The following is a 20,922-nucleotide window of genomic DNA, read 5'->3' on the forward strand; positions in this document are numbered from 1 at the left end:
CTCTTCCCGGCTGGTTCGCTCGCGCCCGCCCGCCCGCCCGCCCGCGCGCCCGCCCGCCCCGCCCGCGCGCCCGCCCGCCCCGCCCCCGCCCCCTGCTCCTCCCGGGCAACTTTTGCCGGCGCCCCCGCCTCGCAGCCATGCGGAGCTGAGCTCCGGCCCGGGCCCTGGCCGCCGCAGCCCGCCCCGGCTCCCGCCCTCGCGGACCCGCCCGGCCCTCGGCCTCGGCCTCGGCGCCGTAGCCGCCCCGGGCCGGCCGAGCCCCCAGCGCAGGGCCCGGGCCGCGGCCACGGCGGCGGCGGCGGAGGCGGAGGCGCGCCCGCCCGCCCGCCCGCCCGGCCCCCTCCCCCGGCGCCGGCCAAGTGAGGCGGTGATGCGGGCGCTGGCGGCCTGGGCCGAGCCGAGAGCGGAGGAGACGCAGGCTCAAGATGGCAGATTCCCACTGAGGCCGAGGGGGCCGAGCTCGCGCGCCGCCTTCCCTTCTCCGTTGCCATGAGCCGCGGACACCCCGGCCCCGATGGCCCCCGTGTACGAAGGTAAGGGCGCCCGCCCGCCCGCCCGCCCGCCCGCCCGCCCGGGCCCCGCAGCTTTGTTCTGCCCGCGCGCGGCCGCTCGCCCCGCAGCCCCCGGCGGCAGCCCCGGCCCGGACGGCACCGCGGCACGGTGGTGCTCGCTGCAGCCCAGGCGCCCGGGCGGGGGTGTGTGCCGGGTGGGCTGCTGCCCAAAGAAAAGGGCCGGGCGGCGGGCGCGCAGAGCCGGCTCCCGGGCTGCTTTCTGTGTATCTGTGATGGGTGGAGGTGACGCGGGGCTCCCCCGCCGCCTTCACGCGCTCTCCCCACTCTTGTGCGTCCTCTCTGCTCCCTTCCCAAGCGTCTGCACTCCCGCCCCGCACTCCTTTATTCTTCCCGAGCCCCCGATATTTTTGGGGGGCGGCGGCGGCGGCGGCCGTGGAATCCGATTATAAGGGTCCAGGCGGTGAGAGAGGGTAGAGATGAAAAGTCCATTCCAGACCCTGGCAGAACAATGACACGGGCTCAGAATCTCCCCGCGGGCAGCGGGTGCAAGCGAGGATGGAGTTTGGCTGGGGCGGGGGCCGGGGGCGAGGGAGGCTCCCTGGCTCGGCCGGGTGCGCCCGTGCGCTGGGCACCCTCACCTGGCGTCGGCCGATTGATTTTTCCCATTTGACTGCCTCGCTGAGAAAGGAAAGGTAAGGCGATGCGGCTGCCTCGCACACTCTTTCGGTTCCCTTCGGTCAGTTCCGTCAGCTGGCAGCGAGAAAAACCAAACCCGAATCAACTAAGTTTCTACACTTCTCTGTGTGTTTTTGGGTGCGTGTAGTGCGGGGGCTTTTTCAGCCAGAGTGTGACCGATTTTTCAGGTATTTTTCAGGTCGTGAAAACGTTTCTCTCGTGAAGTCACTGAAATAGCAGCCTTTTTGCATACTTTTTAGCGTGGGTCCATCTGGCTTTCTTTCGGTTTTGTTCAGATAATTCTGTGGATGAAATCGCAAATGAGAGGGAAAACGGGTTTGCCCGGAACCAAGAGGAGGGGCGAGGGGAGATTGTAATCCTAGGAACCCGGGGAACTGTTGGGGCCCAGTGAGACAGGGATCTCATTAATAGTTTTTATCTCTGCTAGGAGAGGCTGGTTTAAAGGGGGGGGGGACTTATCTGAAAAGAAAATCTGTTATTAGTTCCAGGGCTCCAAATGAATTAGGTTTCTGCACGGACTAAAGTTACCAGTCCGGCTCTGAATAATGAGGCTGTAAATAACCTGTGTACTGTAAATATTTTTTTCCCAGAGTCTCTTAGAAACAAAGAGGCTGTTTAGAAAAGCGACAGAGAAATGTTATTCCAGGGGCTTTCCTCTTTGATTCTGAAGAACACAAGGTCCATTTAACCGTTCCACAAAACAAAACAAAATTTCTGATCATTGCACCTCATAGAACGGGAACAAGCCAGTGGGTATGTGAACACGTAGGAGAGACTGTGTCGGCCATTCATTGTTCATCTGTTGTAGGGGAGGGGGTTGCAGTCAAAGCTCCCACTGTCTGGAGTGTTAAAATGAAACAGTTTTCTCTTTATTAAGTGCCTCCTTGACACTCCCTCTGCTGGACACTCGGGGTGAGCGTTCTAGAAGGAACTTGGCATTGAACCCACAACTGTGATAGAGGGCTGCTTTCCTCTTCCAGGGGGCTGGGTAGGTGGGTTAAGGTGTATTTTGTCAACTTTGTACAAAGTCACCCTGGGGGCTGCATTCATCATGTTGATTTCATTTGGAATCCATGAGGAATGTAAGCTGCCCGCGGGGGGGGGGGGTGGTAAAGGCCTAGTATGGTTGGCCCTATGACTTTGTTCTTTTAGTGATTATGTCAGATAAAGAATTACAGGTGTGTAAGGTGTTACAGTGTAGGACTGTGGATCTCAGGGGGTGTCAGCTCATAGTTTTATTTTCCAATCCTTCTCTGTCCCAGGCAACCTAATTTGTTACCTCTTTCAAACCTGGGCTTCCTTGGATCTTGTCCGAGGGTTCTCTGAAGTGTTCTTTTGTTTGTAGCTTCTATGGGAACATCTCTGTACATCTCCATAATTATCTTCCTAATCTTGCTCAGCACAGTTTCCCTCCCGGCCCAGAATCACTCAGTCCAAAGCTCAGGCCTGTTCTCTTTGAGAGAGACCGTTAGGCATGCTGTGAGACAGATAAATGACCTCCATAGTCAAGGACTATGCTTTGAGGACCTACATGAACTCAGTGTGTGTGTCCAAGACTACAGTGGCCTCTCCTTTGACCCAAAGTGACAATCTGTGGATTTAGTGAGCCTGATTTTTACCATGTCTCAACCAGAACCCCAGGGACTGACTCTCTCTCTCTCTCTCTCTCTCTCTCTCTCTCTCTCTCTCTCTCTCTCTCTGTGTGTGTGTGTGTGTGTGTGTGTGTGTGTTTGTTTGTGTGTGTCTTAAATGAGCAGGGCTTTTCCTACAGACTTCTCCTAATATCCCATATGATCCTTCTCAGAAGTCTAATGACACATGAGACTTTTTAGCTGGAATTTCTCAAATGGAATGTGACTGGAGACTGAGTGAAGCCTGGAATTTAGAAATTTAGACAGGCATGCTGCTTTTGAAACAAAGCATATTTGATTATACAAATTAATAAATGGCAAAGTGTAATAAGTCTTCTAGGACTTTCTTAAAGAATAGGTTTATAAATAGCACATTAGTTTTCAGTGACTTGATACTGATCAAGTTAAACTTCTTGTAAAACAAAAAAAAAAAAAAAAAAAAAAAAGGGAGGGGGTATTTTCTTTAGTAGGTTAAGCATTTGCCTTGTGATTGTTCCTCCATCAGCTTGCTTCCCAATGCCTTTTTAGTATGTAGTGCAAAGGTCAACCACAGGGGTCCGTATCTCTATGGGTTCCCAATTAGAGGGACCTAACTATGTCTCACTTAGCTGAGATGTGGAGGAAACCAGAGAAGTTTTCACACTTAGGCTTACTGTAAACACTGGCATGTTGAAATCCCTCATCAGATGGCCCCAAAGACACCTGGCCACCTAGCTGAGCCATCTCCTTGCAAAAGGATTTTGTGATGTATCTTTGCCTGTGTTTGTTTAATATGTTTTAAGTTAGTAGTATAACTATTGTTTTCCTTGTTGTTACAGTTGAATAGCGAAGCAAAAACTCATTAGTTTTATTTTTAATACTGGACAGGATGGCAGAGCACTCAAACCAGAGAAACTGGAGTTTGTATCTAGCTTATGACCTTGGTATCTTACTTTTCAGAACTTTGAGCTTTTATTGGATTGTGTGAGGATGCAATTAGAATTTGGTATTTAGTGGAGTTACTGCCTAGAGTAGGCATTTTCTCAGTATGTGTTAAATCCCCCAGTCTTCTGAGTTGCTTACAGGCATGACAACCCCAGGGAAAGTATAACCCACAAATAGTTTAGCGAACCAGTAATAGCATTACAGTTTGAATTATCAATCTCCTGCTATTCCTTTTCTAGTTTGGGAATCAGCAACAATAAACCCCCCCAGCCATGGAAGAAAGAACCTTTTTTTCCCTCCTCTGTGACCTTTCCAGAGTGTCTTCCCACCGAGCTTGTGCTGGCTCAGGTAGAGAATGTCTCTTCCATGGCAGTACTCTTGTGTTATGTTACACGTGTGCACACAGATCCTGAGACAGACCTGAGGGGCCGCAGCTGTGCCCCTGGGAAGGCACCCCTAGCAAGGACCCAGTTGTATACAAGGTGGCTGCAGGCTGGTAAGGAGTCCCCAACAGTTGCTTGCTGGTTCTTCTTAGAGGAGAGGCTCCCACCCAGCCAAATGCTAGGGTCTGCCTCACTAGGCATTAAACATGAATTTCTTACCAAAGAAAATTGGGGGCTTTATGCAAATGCTTATATTATTCACATTTTACGTTTCATGCCCCTTTATTTCTTTCTTCCTTTCTCCCATAGAGCAGTCTTAAGGATCGACCTTTGAGGTTTGCACAGAACAAAGTAGCGATGACCAGAGGGTATGACATTTGTGCATTTCTTATTGCTCTCTGAATGCATGCTTTGCTAGTGCTCTCTGGCAGCCTTAGTATGACGGTTCAACCGCTTGGGGTTGCAGTCAAAGGCTGGGTTCGGAATAATACTAGCAGACTTTGTGTAACCACTAATAGAGTGTGAACTTGAAAGGCCCAAGCTCATAATAGCTCCATTTCACGTGACAATATGTTGTTGAAGAAAGGGGGGAAAAAACCCCAGAAAATTGAAAACCCAGAGTACAGGAAGATCTTCGTTTTTTCTTTAAAAGGAACTGAGAATCTTGGGGCTGGTAATGGTGACTGTGACTTGGGTCCTGTTCTTTCTGCACTCTGCATGCTGATCATCCTGTTTGTTCCCTCGCTCCCTGCGCAGACCAGGGCGCATCTTCACACATTCCCTGTGCCCTGGGCCTCCTGGCAGGTTCTGCATTTGGAGAAATGGCAAAGACTTGGCCTCTGACCTCTGGGAGTTCAGGAATGGAGGAAGCGAAAGTCAAAACATTTAAACGTGTACAGACAGACTCACTGGGGAGAGGGTCACCCAGATGCAGTGGTTGCTTGCTTGCTTTTTTACTTGTATGTGACAGTTCTTACATCCTTTTGTTTTCTTATAATGTAAAGGGATGACCCCAACTTCCTTTCTCTTTAGTTGAACTAAAAGAATTATGTATGAATTTCAAAGCTTCCCATTACAGATTTCCTTAGACTTTCTTAAATATTAGCATCTCTTTTGCATAGGATGCTGTTTTCCTCTTTCATTATTTAACTTTTATCATGTGTCCTCATGAACATGAATGCAGTTCTCACGTGCACACGCTGCTGGGGTACGTTTTGCTTTCTACATCTAGCGTTGAAGGCTGGTGTGGTACCCCGTGCATGTGCGCCTGTTGGAGAAGTTGTCCTGGCTTCAACATCTCCCTTGTGTTGCAGATAGTCATGTGCTGGGGACTCACCAGCAGGATGTGTGGGGCAGTCAGCCACACAGCAGCTTTCAGCAGCTCCTTCCCAGGAGCAGATCTTTCCCAGAAAAGCCTGGCTGAACCCTTACCTTGGGGAACATAGAGGCCTGGAGCAGGGGCCTCTGAAATGATAGCTGCCTCCCTGCCTTCAGCAGACTCGACTGGGTCAGGGGGAGGGCGATGCCCTTGTTAGATCATGTATTAGATGACATTCTTTCTATTCCCCTTATGGCCACTGAAGAAAGACACCTCCCCCCCCCCCCCGCACGTGTGTATGTGTGTGTGTTTGTGTCTGTCTGTCTGTCTGTCTCTCTCCCTTCTTCTCCTCCTCTGTGACCTTTCCAGAGTGTCTTCCCACCGAGCTTGTGCTGGCTCAGGTAGAGAATGTCTCTTCTGTGGCAGTACTCTTGTGTTATGTTACACGTGTGCACACAGATCCTGAGACAGACCTGAGGGGCTGCAGCTGTGCCTCTGGGAAGGCACCCCTAGCAAGGACCCAGTCTCTGACTTGAAATCTTCTGCTCACCGGTAGCTGTTATTTAGAAAAGAACATTAGCAAGCAACTCCTTCATCAACCAGTGCTAATGTCCGTGAATCTGTAGGTCCAGAGATCCCTGGGCCGGCTAGAAATTTCATCTTCTTTTAATCCTACTTGTTTCCTTTAATTTTTCCTCTAAAGCCTTTCATATACTTGAAGATAATAACTATACTCTTTACTTTTCCCCCACAGAACTTGTTTTTGTCTCAGAAACATCTCCTTTCTCTGTTGTGAACTCTCTAGTTTCTCTCCATTAAGAACAATAGTGGTAATCAAATCTGAATGTAATTCTTTAGTAATATTCTTATTAGTATGAGATATGCTGGAAAAGGGACTTTAGGGTTCTTACTTCCTGGGGAAACCCTGGAGGGCAAGCACCTTTGTGCCCCACCCCCTCTAGCTGTACAATTCCGTAACCCTAGTAGGAATTTTATAAAACATCCGTGGCATTGCATTGAGTGTTCTTTCTAATGTCATCGAAGCAATACTTTGCAACAGTTTTGCACTATAGTATTTTTTTTTTTTTTTTTTTTTTGAGATGCGGTCTCACTATATAACTCTGGCTGGCCTGGAACTCAATAAATAGACCAGATTAGCTTGAAATGCACAGATATCCACTTGCCTTTGCCTCCAGAGCACTGGAATTAAAGGTATGTGCTACCATGCCTGCCCCTCCCCCACAGCATTTCTTATACTCGTGTCTGGCATCCGCACCTCCAACCAAGCTGTCACCTTCTGATAGTCCATATACACCTCTTTGAATTTCACTTCCAGCTCTTAGGGCTTTTCTTAACTATCTGCTGCAGAACAGACAGAATTCAGGGCACAGACAGTGTCACTAACTTGAACTGAACTTGACTGTAGAAAAGAGTGCACTGTGTTAAAATTCAGTGTGATATTAATTCACCTAGGTTAGAAAGGACAGTCTGTCAGATCCCGTGTAGATTCTGAGTCAGCAAAAGCCATACCTGTTTTACCAGTCAGTGAGCCCGGTGTTTATGAGAGTGGTTATAAGGCCAGCTTCCAAAGAGTGACAGGCTGGAGCCGGTAGAAAGGACACAGCTGTAATGGACAGCCTCATTGCCACTGGACCATTTTCAGGTGGATGAGTTTGCTCTTAAAAAAGCAGGTTAGGGAGATCATTGCCAACACAAAAACAAAACAACAACCACCAAACAAAAAAACCCTTCACAACTGAAAATTAGTTTTGTGGTATCACTTATTTGTGAGCATGATAGCAAACAGATGTGTAGTGACTTCGGTGGTGCTCTGGGTTAACACTTCGTGTCTGTCTTCTTTTGCTGTCGTCCATCCTGATCAGTTAAGTGCCGTGTTTAAACAGAAGTAAGACCGATTGACTCTTCGGTGTGTGCTGATGTGTAGACGTTATAAACCCTGTCACAGAAGATGCCCTCTAATGCATCCTGGAACAGGGCGGTTCTGTCTGTCTGCAGTGAGAACCCCTGCGGATCGCTTCAGAGGAGGGATGGAAAGAGTACTCCTGTACACACTTACACATTGCTTCCTCACTTAGAGGCTGATTTCTGAAAATTGGGCATTGCCCTCCATACCGATATTTCCTTACTCAACCTGTGAATTATTCTTCAATTATAACATGACTTCCAAGGATTTGTCAAAATCCGTCATGCCAGTCCTGTGTAGAACTTTGGCATCATCCTATTCAAGACGTCCTGTGTGTGTGTGTGTGTGTGTGATGTTTGTACCTGCAGCCTGTAAAAAAAAAATCACATGATAAAGATTTGGAAAACTGTTGCTAGTTGTGGAAGTCCCCCTCCCCCAAATAAAGAGCTTACCGAGCTCTGACAAAAACCAGATTGTAAATTCCTGGAATTCTGCAGAAAGACAGTGAGTTTACTCTCCACGTTCTGTGTACCTGTGTCCAGCCATTAAAAACACACTGACAGCAGTAACTTCAGATGGGAAAGAAGTTTCAGAATCTTGTCACCAGGACAGAGTGAAAGGACACAGAAGAATGCACACATGTACTCAGCTTCAGTCTGGGTCATTTGTATCTGCAGCCACAGCCTGGAATGATTACTGTTACTCATTAAGTATGACCTACACCATAAGGAAAAGATTAATCCATATTCATTATGTTTTGCTTACTGAGATGGGGAGGCTTTCTAATGTATTTCAGAAATGAAAATGGTCAAAATAAGGTTTCATTTGATTATACCATGACTTACTCTGTAAAGGATTTAAAACCACATAAAGGGTTAAGTTTCTGGTAGAGAGGAAAATTAATTTATGTAGATCAATTTTGTGGATCGCCCTATTTCAAGGGAAGTTGGGTAAATGAAGTAGTCCTTTATAAAGACAACAGACACAGCCAAAGCTCTCGTGCTGGCTTAACAAGGTGAATGAGCAGAGTGTATAATGGGATTCATTTGCAAAGTAATTTTTGCTTGGCTGGAGTGGTAAGCACAAAATAGACCAGCAGATGAGGACAGTAAGTGTTTTGGATCAGCTGTCAAAGGTTTAAAAGGGGTTCCAATTCGAGAGACATTTTATGGTGTGGAGAAGGGAACTGGTATCAAAATGATACTTGAGCCAGGTAATTTTTAGTGGCCTGGGTGTAATAGGATGAGGGAGGAGACTTGGGAGAGCCTGCCAGGGGGCTGCGCACTGTGGAAGAAGGCGTGGGCGCTCTGGAGTTGGGGCTGGCGCCTGGGTTACCTAAGGGTTTATTCAGAGCGAGTATCTGTCAGTGGCGTCTGGTCCAGAGGGTCAAGAAAGTTTTGTTCTGTTTTGCTTCCCTCCAGTACCTCTGGCAGGGTTCTAAGATCAGGGAGACTAGCTGGTTTGAACAAAACATTTTTTCTATTCTTTAAAGAATCTCTTGGTTTGGTAGGCTCCTTACATTGTATGGGGCCTTCTTTGACCAAAGTACAACTTTGTGAGTTAATGTCCCACCTCTGACGCATGAGGATCCTAAAGTTCATATCAATGAAGGGGCTGTAGATGCATACTAGGGAGGTCAGGGTAAGGGTGGGTTGGGGTTATAGCAGTGTGCAGAGAAGCCCACAACAGTCTAGAATGCTGAGGACAGCTTTGCTGGACTGTGCTGCTAGCATAGCTTCAGCGTCTAGGTTTCTAGGGTTCATCAGAGCCACATCTTCTTGTCCCCAAGCTATGGGGGAGCTACTGACTTCTGGTCTCCTGGGGTTTCTGGAAGCCTGCAGTTATTACACAAAGGCCAGCAACTAAAGGGTGTGTTTTTCTATCCCCCTAGGAGGAGAATTCAGTGCCCTCAGCTCTAACATTTTCAATTTTCTGTTAGGAACATTCCTTATGTTTCCCTGAACAAGTTTACAGCTTGTTAGTATGAGCTACTTATTAACAACAGAAAATCACAGACAAAGGATCAGTGCAATCACATTAGTTTCACAGACCCCCAAGCACTCTCAAGCCACTAAGCAGCTGTGAAACGACTTTGCCTTCCTAAGGTTCAGTTTTGAGTCATTCTTGCCCTTTGACAGTGACCACAGAGACCTGTGACTGGTGTCAGTAACGACGTGACCCCACGTGGACCCTGTGAGGACACTTGACGAGTGGTGGCTCTGATGTGGCTTGGAAAGATTTCTGTCCTGCTGGGTGACTTCTGGGCACAGACTTTAACTCCGAGAAGAGTGCAGACTAAGGGCAGGCTTGCTTTGGCATTGGCAGATCATGGGACAAGAGCGCATCACCAGCCCCCGTCCCGCTACCTGTGCCCCTCTGTCCTTCTGTGAGTCCATACTGCAAACCATCTCAGTTCCTCTCGGGACCGGGGTATCCCAACTGTGCTTGTGAGGCCCATGAGTACACACCCACGGAGCCCGGAAAGGCTTGAGACCTCTGGACAGAGAGTCCTGACACCCAGGGGATGAGAGACAACAAATGCTTAGCCTATGGGTGGGCTCACGCCTTGCTTCGCCTATGGGTGGGCTCACGCCTTGCTTCGCCTATGGGTGGGCTCACGCCTTGCTTAGCCTATGGGTGGGCTCACGCCTTGCTTAGCCTATGGGTGGGCTCATGCCTTGCTTAGCCTATGGGTGGGCTCATGCCTTGCTTAGCCTATGGGTGGGCTCATGCCTTGCTTAGCCTATGGGTGGGCTCATGCCTTGCTTAGCCTATGGGTGGGCTCACGCCTTGCTTAGCCTATGGGTGGGCTCACGCCTTGCTTAGCCTATGGGTGGGCTCATGCCTTGCTTAGCCTATGAGTGGGCTCATGCCTTGACTCTGGGAACTCTCAGCTGTGGAGTGGGGTGGCGAGGCTCTCTGAGTCTTGCCTAAAGGGGGCGGTAGGGGGCTACCTTGTGTTTCAGATACTTGAGAAATGGCGCCTATTTGAAATGAAACAGCTTTCTGTGCAGATGCCAGCTGTTGACTTTGTTACTCCCTGCTCTGCCCCTCCTTTCCCCTCCCCCTCTCCGTCTCTTACTTGCAGTTGCTCTGTAAGCACAGGGATCAGGACACTGACCCATGTCCTACGGCTTGCTAAGGTTGCTCCAGTGGTCAGCATGGCCCTCCCACCCGTGAAACTTCACGGAAGACCTAGTCAGTCTAATGGTAGCTTCTCTGTTTATACATTTTGGCCCCTGGCACCTGGGGCCTCCCCTCCAGCTCATCCTTGACAGCATCTCTTTAACGCTCATTATCTGCCCACAGGGCCCCTCTGCCTACCTATTTATTCTCCTGACTCTCTTCATCTTGTACATGCTTGTGCCTTGTTATCCTGGCAGGTGCGAGGGTCTAAGGGATGTCACGGAACTCTCTGAAGTGTTCTGTGTGGGGTTTGTTAAAACAGGTGACCCTGCCCCTAGAGTTTCTAATTTGGGAAGTCTGGTAGGCCCCAGTTGCATTCCCAGTGGACAGCCATTGTGTGGAGAAATGCTTTCTTAATGAAGAATCGGTGCATTAACGTCAGAGGGCTGTTTTGGTGAAGCTTCCCTCGGATGTTTGGGAGAGAGGCCTATCACGAGCCCTGCTGCCCCTGTCCTCTCCCAGCCGTTCCCATCCCCTCTGTCAGGTCAGCAAGCTTCCACAGCCAGCTAGTCTGCAGGGTACAGTTTGGCCCTGGGACCCTGGAACAGACTGGGCAGCCATCATTCACATAGTAACATATTATTATTAGCTAACATTTAAGAGCTCTGTTATTTTCTCCATTCAGGGAAGGGGAAATTAAAGCTTAGCAACATTTAATAATGTATTCAAAGCCTTCTGACCAGTCATAGAGCCAGAGCTTAAACCCGAGTCCACCTGACACCAGCCTGCTCTTGTCTTAGCATGCAGACTGCCCTCCTCCTCAGCCCTCCTCAGAGGGCTGTTAGAATGGCCCAGACAACACACAGTAACGATCTGGACTCCTTGAAAGAAATAACTTAGCCAAGGCCATTGGAGCTAGATTGTAATCTCCCTAACATAAGTGTTCCTCATCACCCAAACCAGATGACGTAGTGATGGTCAAGCATGGTGTGGAGTAGCTGGCAAGGCGGAGGGGTATGGTACCGGGCAGCCAAGGGGTGCCTGTTGCATTGTGAGGCTTTACTGCATCCCCATGGCGATTCTTCAGGGTTGACGGGACTGTTACAGACAGCGTAGGACTGTGAGGCAGGACAGAGTCCCTCCCCTGCAGGAGAGGGCCCGCCAAGCAGTCATCAGGTTGTGGCTATGTAGTGGAGAGACTTCCCAACCCTTGTAGATAACGCAGTGGATTTGTAAATATGTTGGTTCTTTTCCAGGTCTAAATGACTTTTATTTCAGCCAAAGTTTAGGTATTTTAAAATTGCAGAAGCAGACTTATGTTCCTTTCTTTGAAAGATAAGGTGGTGGACATAAAAGTCAGGCCTGAAAGGGAGTAGTTAACCCAGTGCAAAACCAAATCATACTACTCCCTTCAGTTTAGGATGACTTTTTGCTTGTTTGTTTTTGTTTGAAACCGTCTCTTTCTATGTAGCCTATACTGGCCTCAAACTGTCCATGTAACAAAGGCTGGCCTAGATCTCAAGGTCCTCTGGCTTCAGCCTTACTCCTGCTGGGATTACAGGGTTGTCTTGTCACATTCAGTGTGTGTGTGTATGTGTGTGTGTGTGTGTGTGTGTGTGTACACGCACACACCTGCATGTATCCATATGCATGGGAATATTACTTGGGATCAAACCCAGGACCTTCCAAATTTTAAGCAGATGCTCCACCACTGAGATACAGCCCTAGCTGGCCCCTAGCAGACCATATGACATCTTTATCTGTGGGACAGACTAGGTGAGCCAAACTGTGGACTCTGCTGTTTAACTAATGATGGAGGAATCTCCAAGTGAGGAGAGGAAAGATTATTAGACAAAGGGAATGGTACAGATAAAAGCTGTATGATTTTGCAACACACTCTTATAAATCTTACGTGATTAATGCATGAGATTAACTGAAGTCACCTGGCACACTCAGCACGCCATGTTCTAGGTGTCTAGTGGACAGCATTATGCCAAACGGGTGAAACTCTGCCCTGAAGCAGCTTGTGTTGTAGTAAATGAAAGTGAGTAATCTCATTTATTTTTTAAGCTTGAAGGAAGTAGAAATGGACATTTATTAAATCCTTGGAACAGCTGAAATTTCTAAGATTGGAATCTATAGATGAAATCACAGGAACATATCATTAATATTGTCAGAGTAAACAGTCCCCAAATGTTAAGATTATTTCTGGCTTTGCCATCATGAATTATTCCTCAGGATAATTCTCTGTAACATTAAAGTTTGTCTGAATTTTAAGATCTGTTCTCCACAGTATGTTGACCAGGTCAGGGGCTATGAACATGTTTTGTTTTTTAGATATACATCACTTTCAGACTAAACAGCCAAACTACCTAGGTGAAGAGCTCAGTGACCCCTTACCCACTACTTACTGTGGAAGTAAAGGGTTCCTTGGTGCCCTTGGGCCGGGATCCTGCCCTCTAATTCTTTGACCCTTGAGTGACATGCCAGTTCCAGACTTTGAATTTCAGTGTATCAGTGACTCTCTAACTCTTCAGTACCTGCACATTTTTTTTTTCTATTTTTGAGCTCTGGAGTCATGAAGCCAACAGTTTACATGACATCTCTATGTAGAGGTCTCGTAGGCATCTCAACTTCAATATATCTAAAGAAAAAATTCTTGGTCACCCCGTGAAGTACATTCCCATCCCATGATCTGTGTCCAGATAGTGCTGTGCACACAGTACCTTTCTTCAGAAACACGGAGCCATCCATGCCTTTATTGCTTCATAGTTAATCCATTACCACTGTTCATTGACTTTCTTTTTGCTTCCCAAGTATAGCCATTTTCATGATTAGCTGTAGTTATGTCCTTGAACCTGAGTTAGTGAACAGTGAGCCATCACTGGTAAGAAAAATATAGGTCATATTTTCATCAGTTGATCACTTCATGGCATCAATAACATTGGTGTACATAGGATGTATTCTGATGTTATATAAATTTGTATAATTTTTTTATGATTCTGCTTACAGACAACCTAATTTTAACTTGTATGTGCGTGTGTGTATGTGTGTGTATGTAAGAGGGGTAAGGAAGGGGAATGAGTGTGTGTGTGTGTGTGTGTGTGTGTGTAAGAGGGGTAAGGAAGGGGAATGAACATGTGTGTTTGGGCATGTTCATGCCATGGCTCAGGTGTGGAGGTCAGAGGACAACTTCGTGGAGTTGGTTCTTTCCTCCCAACTTTACATGGGTTTCAGGGATTGAACTCGGTTACTAGGGTTACTGACAAATGCTTTATCTGCTAAGCTGTCTTGCTGTTGATGAACATTGAACTCACAGTCAACAGTGCTATCACTCAAGCTGAAGTGAGCTCATCAAATGCTTGTTTTTTTCTCAGAAGGAATACCACAGCTTTCTTTTACTTTGGAACTCATATGAGCACCTCAGCACAGTGCTTAGAACCTCAGCCATTTTAAACAGCAAAATCACCAAATTAAAAAAATTCACATAAAAAGACAAAAAAAAAAATCAAAGCATCAAATACATGGTGTGTAGGACAGTTGTGGATGGTGTAAGGGCTGAAATACGGCAGAGCATCGCTGCTGAGCGTGAGCTGGGTGCGCGTGAAAGCAGCGTGGCCCCCAGCTGTTGTGCTCTTGCTCGGGAATGAGAGAACGTGCCCTGATCATTGATTTTGGGGTTGCAAAGCAGTTGTGATGAGTGGATGAATTCACAGCACAGAACCCTGAGTAAGGAAGGTGGACTATGAATTGTGAACCCAGTTCTCTCCACTGCTATATCTCCCCTGGGCTGCAAGCTTTCCCCATGAAGGTCCAGATAATATATCTCCTGGACTTTGAGCCACATTGTGCATACTGTAGTAGCTCTGTAGTTGCCATGTGGAAGCAACGTAGACTGTATACTGGACAGGTTGGGCTATATTCTGTTTACAAAAGTAGACTTTGGGCTGAATTGGGTGTCAGGCTGAACCTCCATTAAAAGGTTGATATCAAATGTCTTCCTCAACCATTCTACTTTTTGAGACAGGTTCTTTTCACAGAACTCACTGAGTTGGCTGGGCCGGCTAACCAGTGATCCCCAGGATCTGCCTGTTTCTGCTTCCCCAGCACAGGGTTATGGTAACTGCACCACTGTACCCATTTTATGTGGGGGCTGGGAATGAACTCAGGTCCTCATGATTGTGCCCCATGATTTTAGTCTTCTAGATTGCCTCCTCGTGGCCATTCTGGTTTTTGTTTTGTTGTTGTTTGTTTTTTTGTTTTTGTTTTGTTTTGTTTTGTTTTGGAGACAGGGTCTCTCAACATAGCCCTGAGTGTTCTGGAATTTGTGGCTTTGAACTCGCTGTTAATCTGCCTGCCTCTGTCTCCCAAATTATGGGCTTAAAGGCCTGTGCCACCACAGCCCGCTCTCGTGCCCTCTCTTGAGTGTCCCCAGCATGTTCCAGCAATGACATGAAGTGTACAGTGGACCCTGTCACTCTGCCCCTTAGATGCGCAAGTGCTTCCCGCCCGCTCTCAGCACGGGACCGAATTCTCCGGTCCCCTGGGATGCCAGCCTCCTGTCTGCTTGTCACATCCTGGTTCTTTCGGGTCTGTGGCTGCCGGGTCTGTTTGCTCCTGTGCCATCACACACAGACTTTCTGCATGGGTGCCATCGGCCTCCTGTTCCCTGAGTCCAAATGTCACTTTCCACACCCGACATTCCCTGGCCCTCACTGCCAGTGACATGTTTCGTTCTAATATCCGAGCACCCTCTTTTGCTTTTCAGCCATAACATGTACGGTTTTCAGGTATCACTGGTTTGGGTGACCCTGTTTTCCACTCGGAGAGGAGTATGTTTGCAGCAGTCCCTGTGGTCTTCACATTACAATTACACACTCACTGCACAGATGCCGAGTCAGTTAACAGTCAAACAATATAGTTGTGTTCACACTCGTTTTACATATTGTTACAGTAGAGAAGATGCTGTGATAACGCTCCACAAACATACCAGTCAGTGGTTATGAGGTGCGCCTCTGTCCTCAAAGGTGACTCTGCAGCAGGTCAGGCCTGTCTGCTCGAAGCTTTCTCTCCCAGATAGGAGTGCTGTGTGAAGTCTGCTAGTCTCCAACCCCCTGCAGCCTTGTGGACTTCACTGATGAGGTTTTCAGGTGGGGAGGGGGAGGTAAAAATGTGCTTGTGGAGGCAGGTGAGGATGATCTAAGGAATGGCGTTCCAGTGTGGAGATTATTGTAAATTATTCCAAAAATCCTGCTTGATAATCACTTTTCAGGTGGGCTTTTGTAGGTTATTGGGATTGTTGAAGCTTTATTTAACTCCATTAAAGCACTGAGCGCTACAGAACATTAGGAAATAAGCAAGTAATATACAATGCATGTTCCTGCCCGTTCCCACAGAGTCCATCATGCTTTTTAAATCTCATACTTTCTAGACATCACCACAGTTACACTTTCCAGGTCTTTCTCTATAAATAGAAATGTGAATTTTTCTTTAGATAAAATAATGTTAATCATTTCAAAATCTGCTTTTTTTTTCTGCTAACTTTATATTTCAGTGACACTTATCTTATTTAATAATTTATTCATACCGTGTTTTTGTAATTGAAATGTCTTTAGAATCTGATACACTGAAATGAGCATCCACTCAGGATGTTGTCCTGTGTCTGGTTGTGAACTTCCTTGTAATTCCTTAATCCTGGGCAGTGTCCTGTTGAAGAACACGGCAATTGCTGGGTAGACATGTGTACGTGCTCAGTGAAGAAAGCTGAGTTTCTTTAGAGAGGATGAGCTTGTTTCTTTGTCCCCTAATCCCCTATGCACGAGTTTTTGTTAGATTCAAGTTGACTGGAATGCAGCTGCGCTGGTTTTGTAGTTTGTCTCTGAAATGACCCAATTGGCGATGATATGGTTGTGCCATACCCCACTCTCATAAGCCATACACGGAAGTATTCATCCCCTCTCTGCCTGATGTTAAACTTTTGGAGCTTTGCTGGTAGTGAGATATAACATTTCATCCTTCCTTCCTTTCTCCCCTTCTTTCTTTCCAGACAGGGTTTCTGTGTTTGGAGGCTGTCCTAGAACTCACTTCATAGACCAGGCTGGTCTCAGAGCTCACAGAGCTCTGCCTGCCTCCGCCTCAGGTGTGGGCCACCATTGCCCAGCTCAGTTTATTTTTCTTTTGTCATAAAGACGGTGGAGTGAGTTTTCATGTACTTAACAGGCATTTTATATTTGTTTTGTGTAAACTGTGTTCTGAACTTTACACATTTTGAAAATATTTTGCTGCTCTTTTCTTCTTTATTTCTAATAGTTTTTTATATATTGTCTTTAAGTGCGTTGTAATTTTTTTCCCTAGTTGCTCATGATGTTTAGCTGGTGGAAAGTCTTTTTAATTTAATGAAATCGAATGTATCTCTTTAAAGATGGCTTGTATTTTGAGTTGGAGTTACACTTTCTCTGTGTCTTGTTTTAAGTTCCTTTTGGGTATTACTGAAATCTGATTTTCCCCCCAAATCATTTATATGTTGGTTTGTTTGGTTTTTAAACTAGGATGGTATATGTCCTGAGGTTTGAATGTGGCTTTATGTTTTCCCAGTACTCAGTTGTCCCAACACCATTGTTTCAAAAGTTTATACTTTTTGCCGTGGTATCATAATGTCATAACATGTTCTGTAATTTTGGGGTTCTGCTTTTGGAGTCTGTTTCCACTGGCTGGTGATTATTGAAGCCCATGGTTTTCAGTGTCTGGAAAGACTCATTATCTTTCATTGTACTTCCTCTTCAGAGTATCTCTGGCTCCTCTCTATGTGTTTTTCCATTAAAATTTTAGAGTCAACATAACTTTATTCCAGGAAAAAGTAAGCCTGTGAACCTTTCCATTGGGATCACAGTAAATTCATAAAGTACTTAGGATGGACAGATGTCTTCTGAAGTTGAGATTTTCCCCGTGTATTCTTTCTTGCATATTTTAATAATTTTGAAAGTTTTATTTTTATAGCCTATATAACTTTTAAGCTTCCTTTTACAAATAATGAATTTCTTATTCTAATTGGTTGTTCGAATCACTGGAGTGTTGATTTCTGTGTGTTTTTGACAGCTTTATTGAGAGTCACACAATTAACCTATATAAAGTATATAGCCAGATGAATTTTAGTATATTCACAGAATGTGTGTCCATAACTACTTTGTAATTTTTACATCTTTCCTATCCCCAAAAGGAACCTACCGTCATTAGCAGTTATCTCCATCTTCACCCCCTCCTTCTCCTGAAACCCCCTAATCTGCTTTATATTCTAGACGTTTCTTATAGATGGGGTCATAAAATGTGTGATCCCCTGCAGCTGTCTCTTTTTACTTAGCACAATGTTCTGGGGCATCACCCATGTTGTAGCATGTGTTTGCATGTTATGTTAGTTTTTCTTGTGTGTAATGATGTCTCATTGTATGTAGCTGGTCCCCCCCCCCCCCCCGATTCTCTATATATTAGTTCTCACTTGTAATTCACATTGGTGAGATTTCATAAGGACAGAAAACAGGCTTTCACCTCTGAGACCACAATTCTGATATAGTGCCTGGCAAATATTTGGTATTTAATAAATGCTTATTGAGTCCGTGATTGGATTTGTTAGAGGCCACCTCTACTTTTTAAAGTTAAAATATGTTTTAGCACATATGAATTAATTTCTGTTTTTCCCCAGGCAAAAACATAATTAGAGGGAGGGTTGTTTTTCTCCTCTGGGAAAGTCATGTGTTATATCCAACAGCCTGGCAAAAGTAATTTTGTATGATGTATGGTTTGTGATAATCAACATTACTTTTCTTACATTAAAACAAATGACTGCGAGTTGCTGATATATATGTCTACGAGTCTCATTATCTTTTCAGAAGGATGATTTTTACCACTAGACCGTGGGTACTGAACAAGTTGCTAGCAGATAAAGAACCAAAGTGAGAAACTGGGCGAAGGCTTTGTTCTGGGTTAGGGTTAGGGAGGAGTGTCGAATGAGCTTGGCTGGCTTATATGCATTTCAGAAATCCTAGGTTTACCAGGAGCTGTGTTCCAAAGATGGTTCTCTACATTCCCCTCTAAATTTATTTTGTGAGGTGGTTATAGAAAAAAGTGATGCCGGACAGATTTGGGTGTCAGGCTAGTCTTTAAAAACATATGAGAGGGCTTAAGAGGTGGCTCAGGGGTTGAGAGGGCTGGCTGCTGTCCCAGAGTGCCTGGGTTCTGGTCCCAGCAGCCCTCTAGCAGCTCACAACCACCTGTAACTTCAGACCCTCTTCTGGCCTGCTTACACATGAAATAAAAATAAAAACTAAAGAACGTGAGAGAGAGTGTAGTTGATGCACATGTTGGGTAGGGGTCATGTTGGAATTCCATTTACCTTCCACTCACATCTTTAAGAGACCATAGCTGAAATACATACATTTTATAAGTAAAGGGAAATCATTGTCAGAAAAATAATATTTTAAAAAATGTATTTCAAGGAACCAGGCGTTGGTGGCACACACCTTTAATCCCAGCACCTGGGAGGCAGAGACAGGAGGATCTCTGTGAGTTCAAGGCCGGCCTGGTCTACAGAGCTAGTTCCAGGACAGGCTCCAAAGCTACACAGAGAAATCCTGTCTCGAAAAACCTGTGTGTGTGTGTGTGTGTGTGTGTGTGTGTGTGTGTGTGTCTATGTGTGTGTGTGTGCATATATATTTTTCAAGGAAGATGTTTTGATTATATGTTTGCAGAGGTTGGCTGAGATTTTTGGACATGGTCCAAAGATTTATTAGAGATATACAGTATTAGATTCTTATATGACTTCTGTTTTGTTTCAAAATGTATGACTATAAACATGATTATTACTCATTAGACATGTTTGCATTGGGATAGGAAAAGAGAGGGGAGAAGGGAAGGAGGAAGAGAGAGAAAGATTAATTGATCATTTATTCATTGATTAACTGAGACAAATTGATTTCCCTAAAGTGTCTTGGCCTGAGAGTTGGGAAAAGTTAAAACACAATTCATGCATTTACTGTAAGAAAATACTTGTCTGAATGGAACAAGGACAGAAGTAATATTTGAAGGCCAGATAGATAAAAGGATTAGCTGTGGGTCTAAGTTGAACCAAGGATTTGAAAGCCACAGGAAGCAGATCTCACCAGACCGGAACTGTGGCCTCATGCTGAAATCTCTTCGCCAAAGCCCTGAGGACAAAGGTTTTTTTGGTCCTGGAGGTGTTCAAGATGAATGAGCACCCTTGGATGCATAAAGTAGCTGGTGGACTAGGTGAATTTTACAGACAGCCTTCCCAAATATTTCACCGCAAAGAAGCCGGAAAGGAGTCACGGGTCCCTTGTTGGTCGGACATATCTGTTTGGAGAACAGTGGTGTGGTAGAAAGCTGTTGTTCTGTTTTGGACTTATGTACTGTGTGTTAGAATGTTGGTTGGGGTGCTTTTAGCTTTAAGGGAGAGAACCAAACTCAGAGTCTTAACATAAAGGAAAGCTCACTGTCCCACTGCCAAGAAGTTCTGGAGTCTGTTATAAAGAACTAATGTGGGTTGGCAAGATGTCTCAGTAGGTAAAACACTTGCAAACTTATGAGTCATATACAGGAGAGAACCGACCCCACAGAATTCTCTTCTGATCTCCATACTGAGGCATTTGTCTGTCCTTACACAACACACACACACACACACACACACACACACACACTAAGGATAATGATGATGATGATGATTGTTTTTTTGAGATGTCTCACTATGTACCATGTAGCCCTGGCTGGCCTGGAACTCACCAGACCAGCTTCAGATTCACAGAGTTGTATCTGCCTCTGCCTCCTTAGTTCTACTATTAAAGTCATGTACCACCACATCTGGGCATAGCACTAAATTTTTTTTGTTGTCCCATCCAAGCTCAATGTCTGTAGGAAAGACAGAGTAGTTCTTTCTAGTTAGGCCTTTTGCCAGCAAGAACACCTTTTCTAGGAACTCCCTTCAGCCCTTCCTTCACATTTCCTGGTCAGGACGTTATCACACATCAGTCCCTAAGTCAGGTGATAATTGCAAGGAGGTTGGGTTCACACCAATCAGGCGCTGTACACTCAATGCTGGGAGCACCTGTCTGATCAGATCGATCCCTAAGGCCAACTGCTCACACATAGTCAGGGATGCCTCTGTGCTTTCATTGTATAAACCATGTGCACCCTCCATTTCTAGTCAAAGAATCATAGACTTGCACATGACTTCAAGAGTCCGTCACCCATATTTCCTGTCCAAGGCAGGGGAATGTGTGGTCCCATCATTGTTTACCCTTCTTCTTCCCCTGCAGCTGTGTTGTTTGTTTGTTAGCTTTTAATTGTCATAGAGTCTTGCTGTGTGATTTGGGATGATCTCAAACTTGAGATCCTTCTCTTC

The 20,922-nt window shown here is 45.9% G+C and overlaps 1 protein-coding gene across 1 annotated transcript in view; it reads left to right on the top strand.

The window, feature by feature from the left end:
* Window positions 1-335: 335 nt before the first annotated feature.
* Window positions 336-20,922, top strand: part of Hipk2 (homeodomain interacting protein kinase 2) — a 168,283-nt gene continuing 147,696 nt past the window's right edge. Inside the window, exon 1 of the mRNA XM_051174732.1 lies at window positions 336-533. Within this exon, the coding sequence (XP_051030689.1) occupies window positions 515-533 (19 nt within the window). The 5' untranslated portion in view covers window positions 336-514. The remainder of the gene's footprint in view (window positions 534-20,922) is intronic.

The sequence above is a fragment of the Phodopus roborovskii genome, unplaced genomic scaffold (genome assembly GCF_943737965.1).
Source record: "Phodopus roborovskii unplaced genomic scaffold, PHOROB, whole genome shotgun sequence".
Lineage (NCBI taxonomy): Eukaryota > Metazoa > Chordata > Mammalia > Rodentia > Cricetidae > Phodopus > Phodopus roborovskii.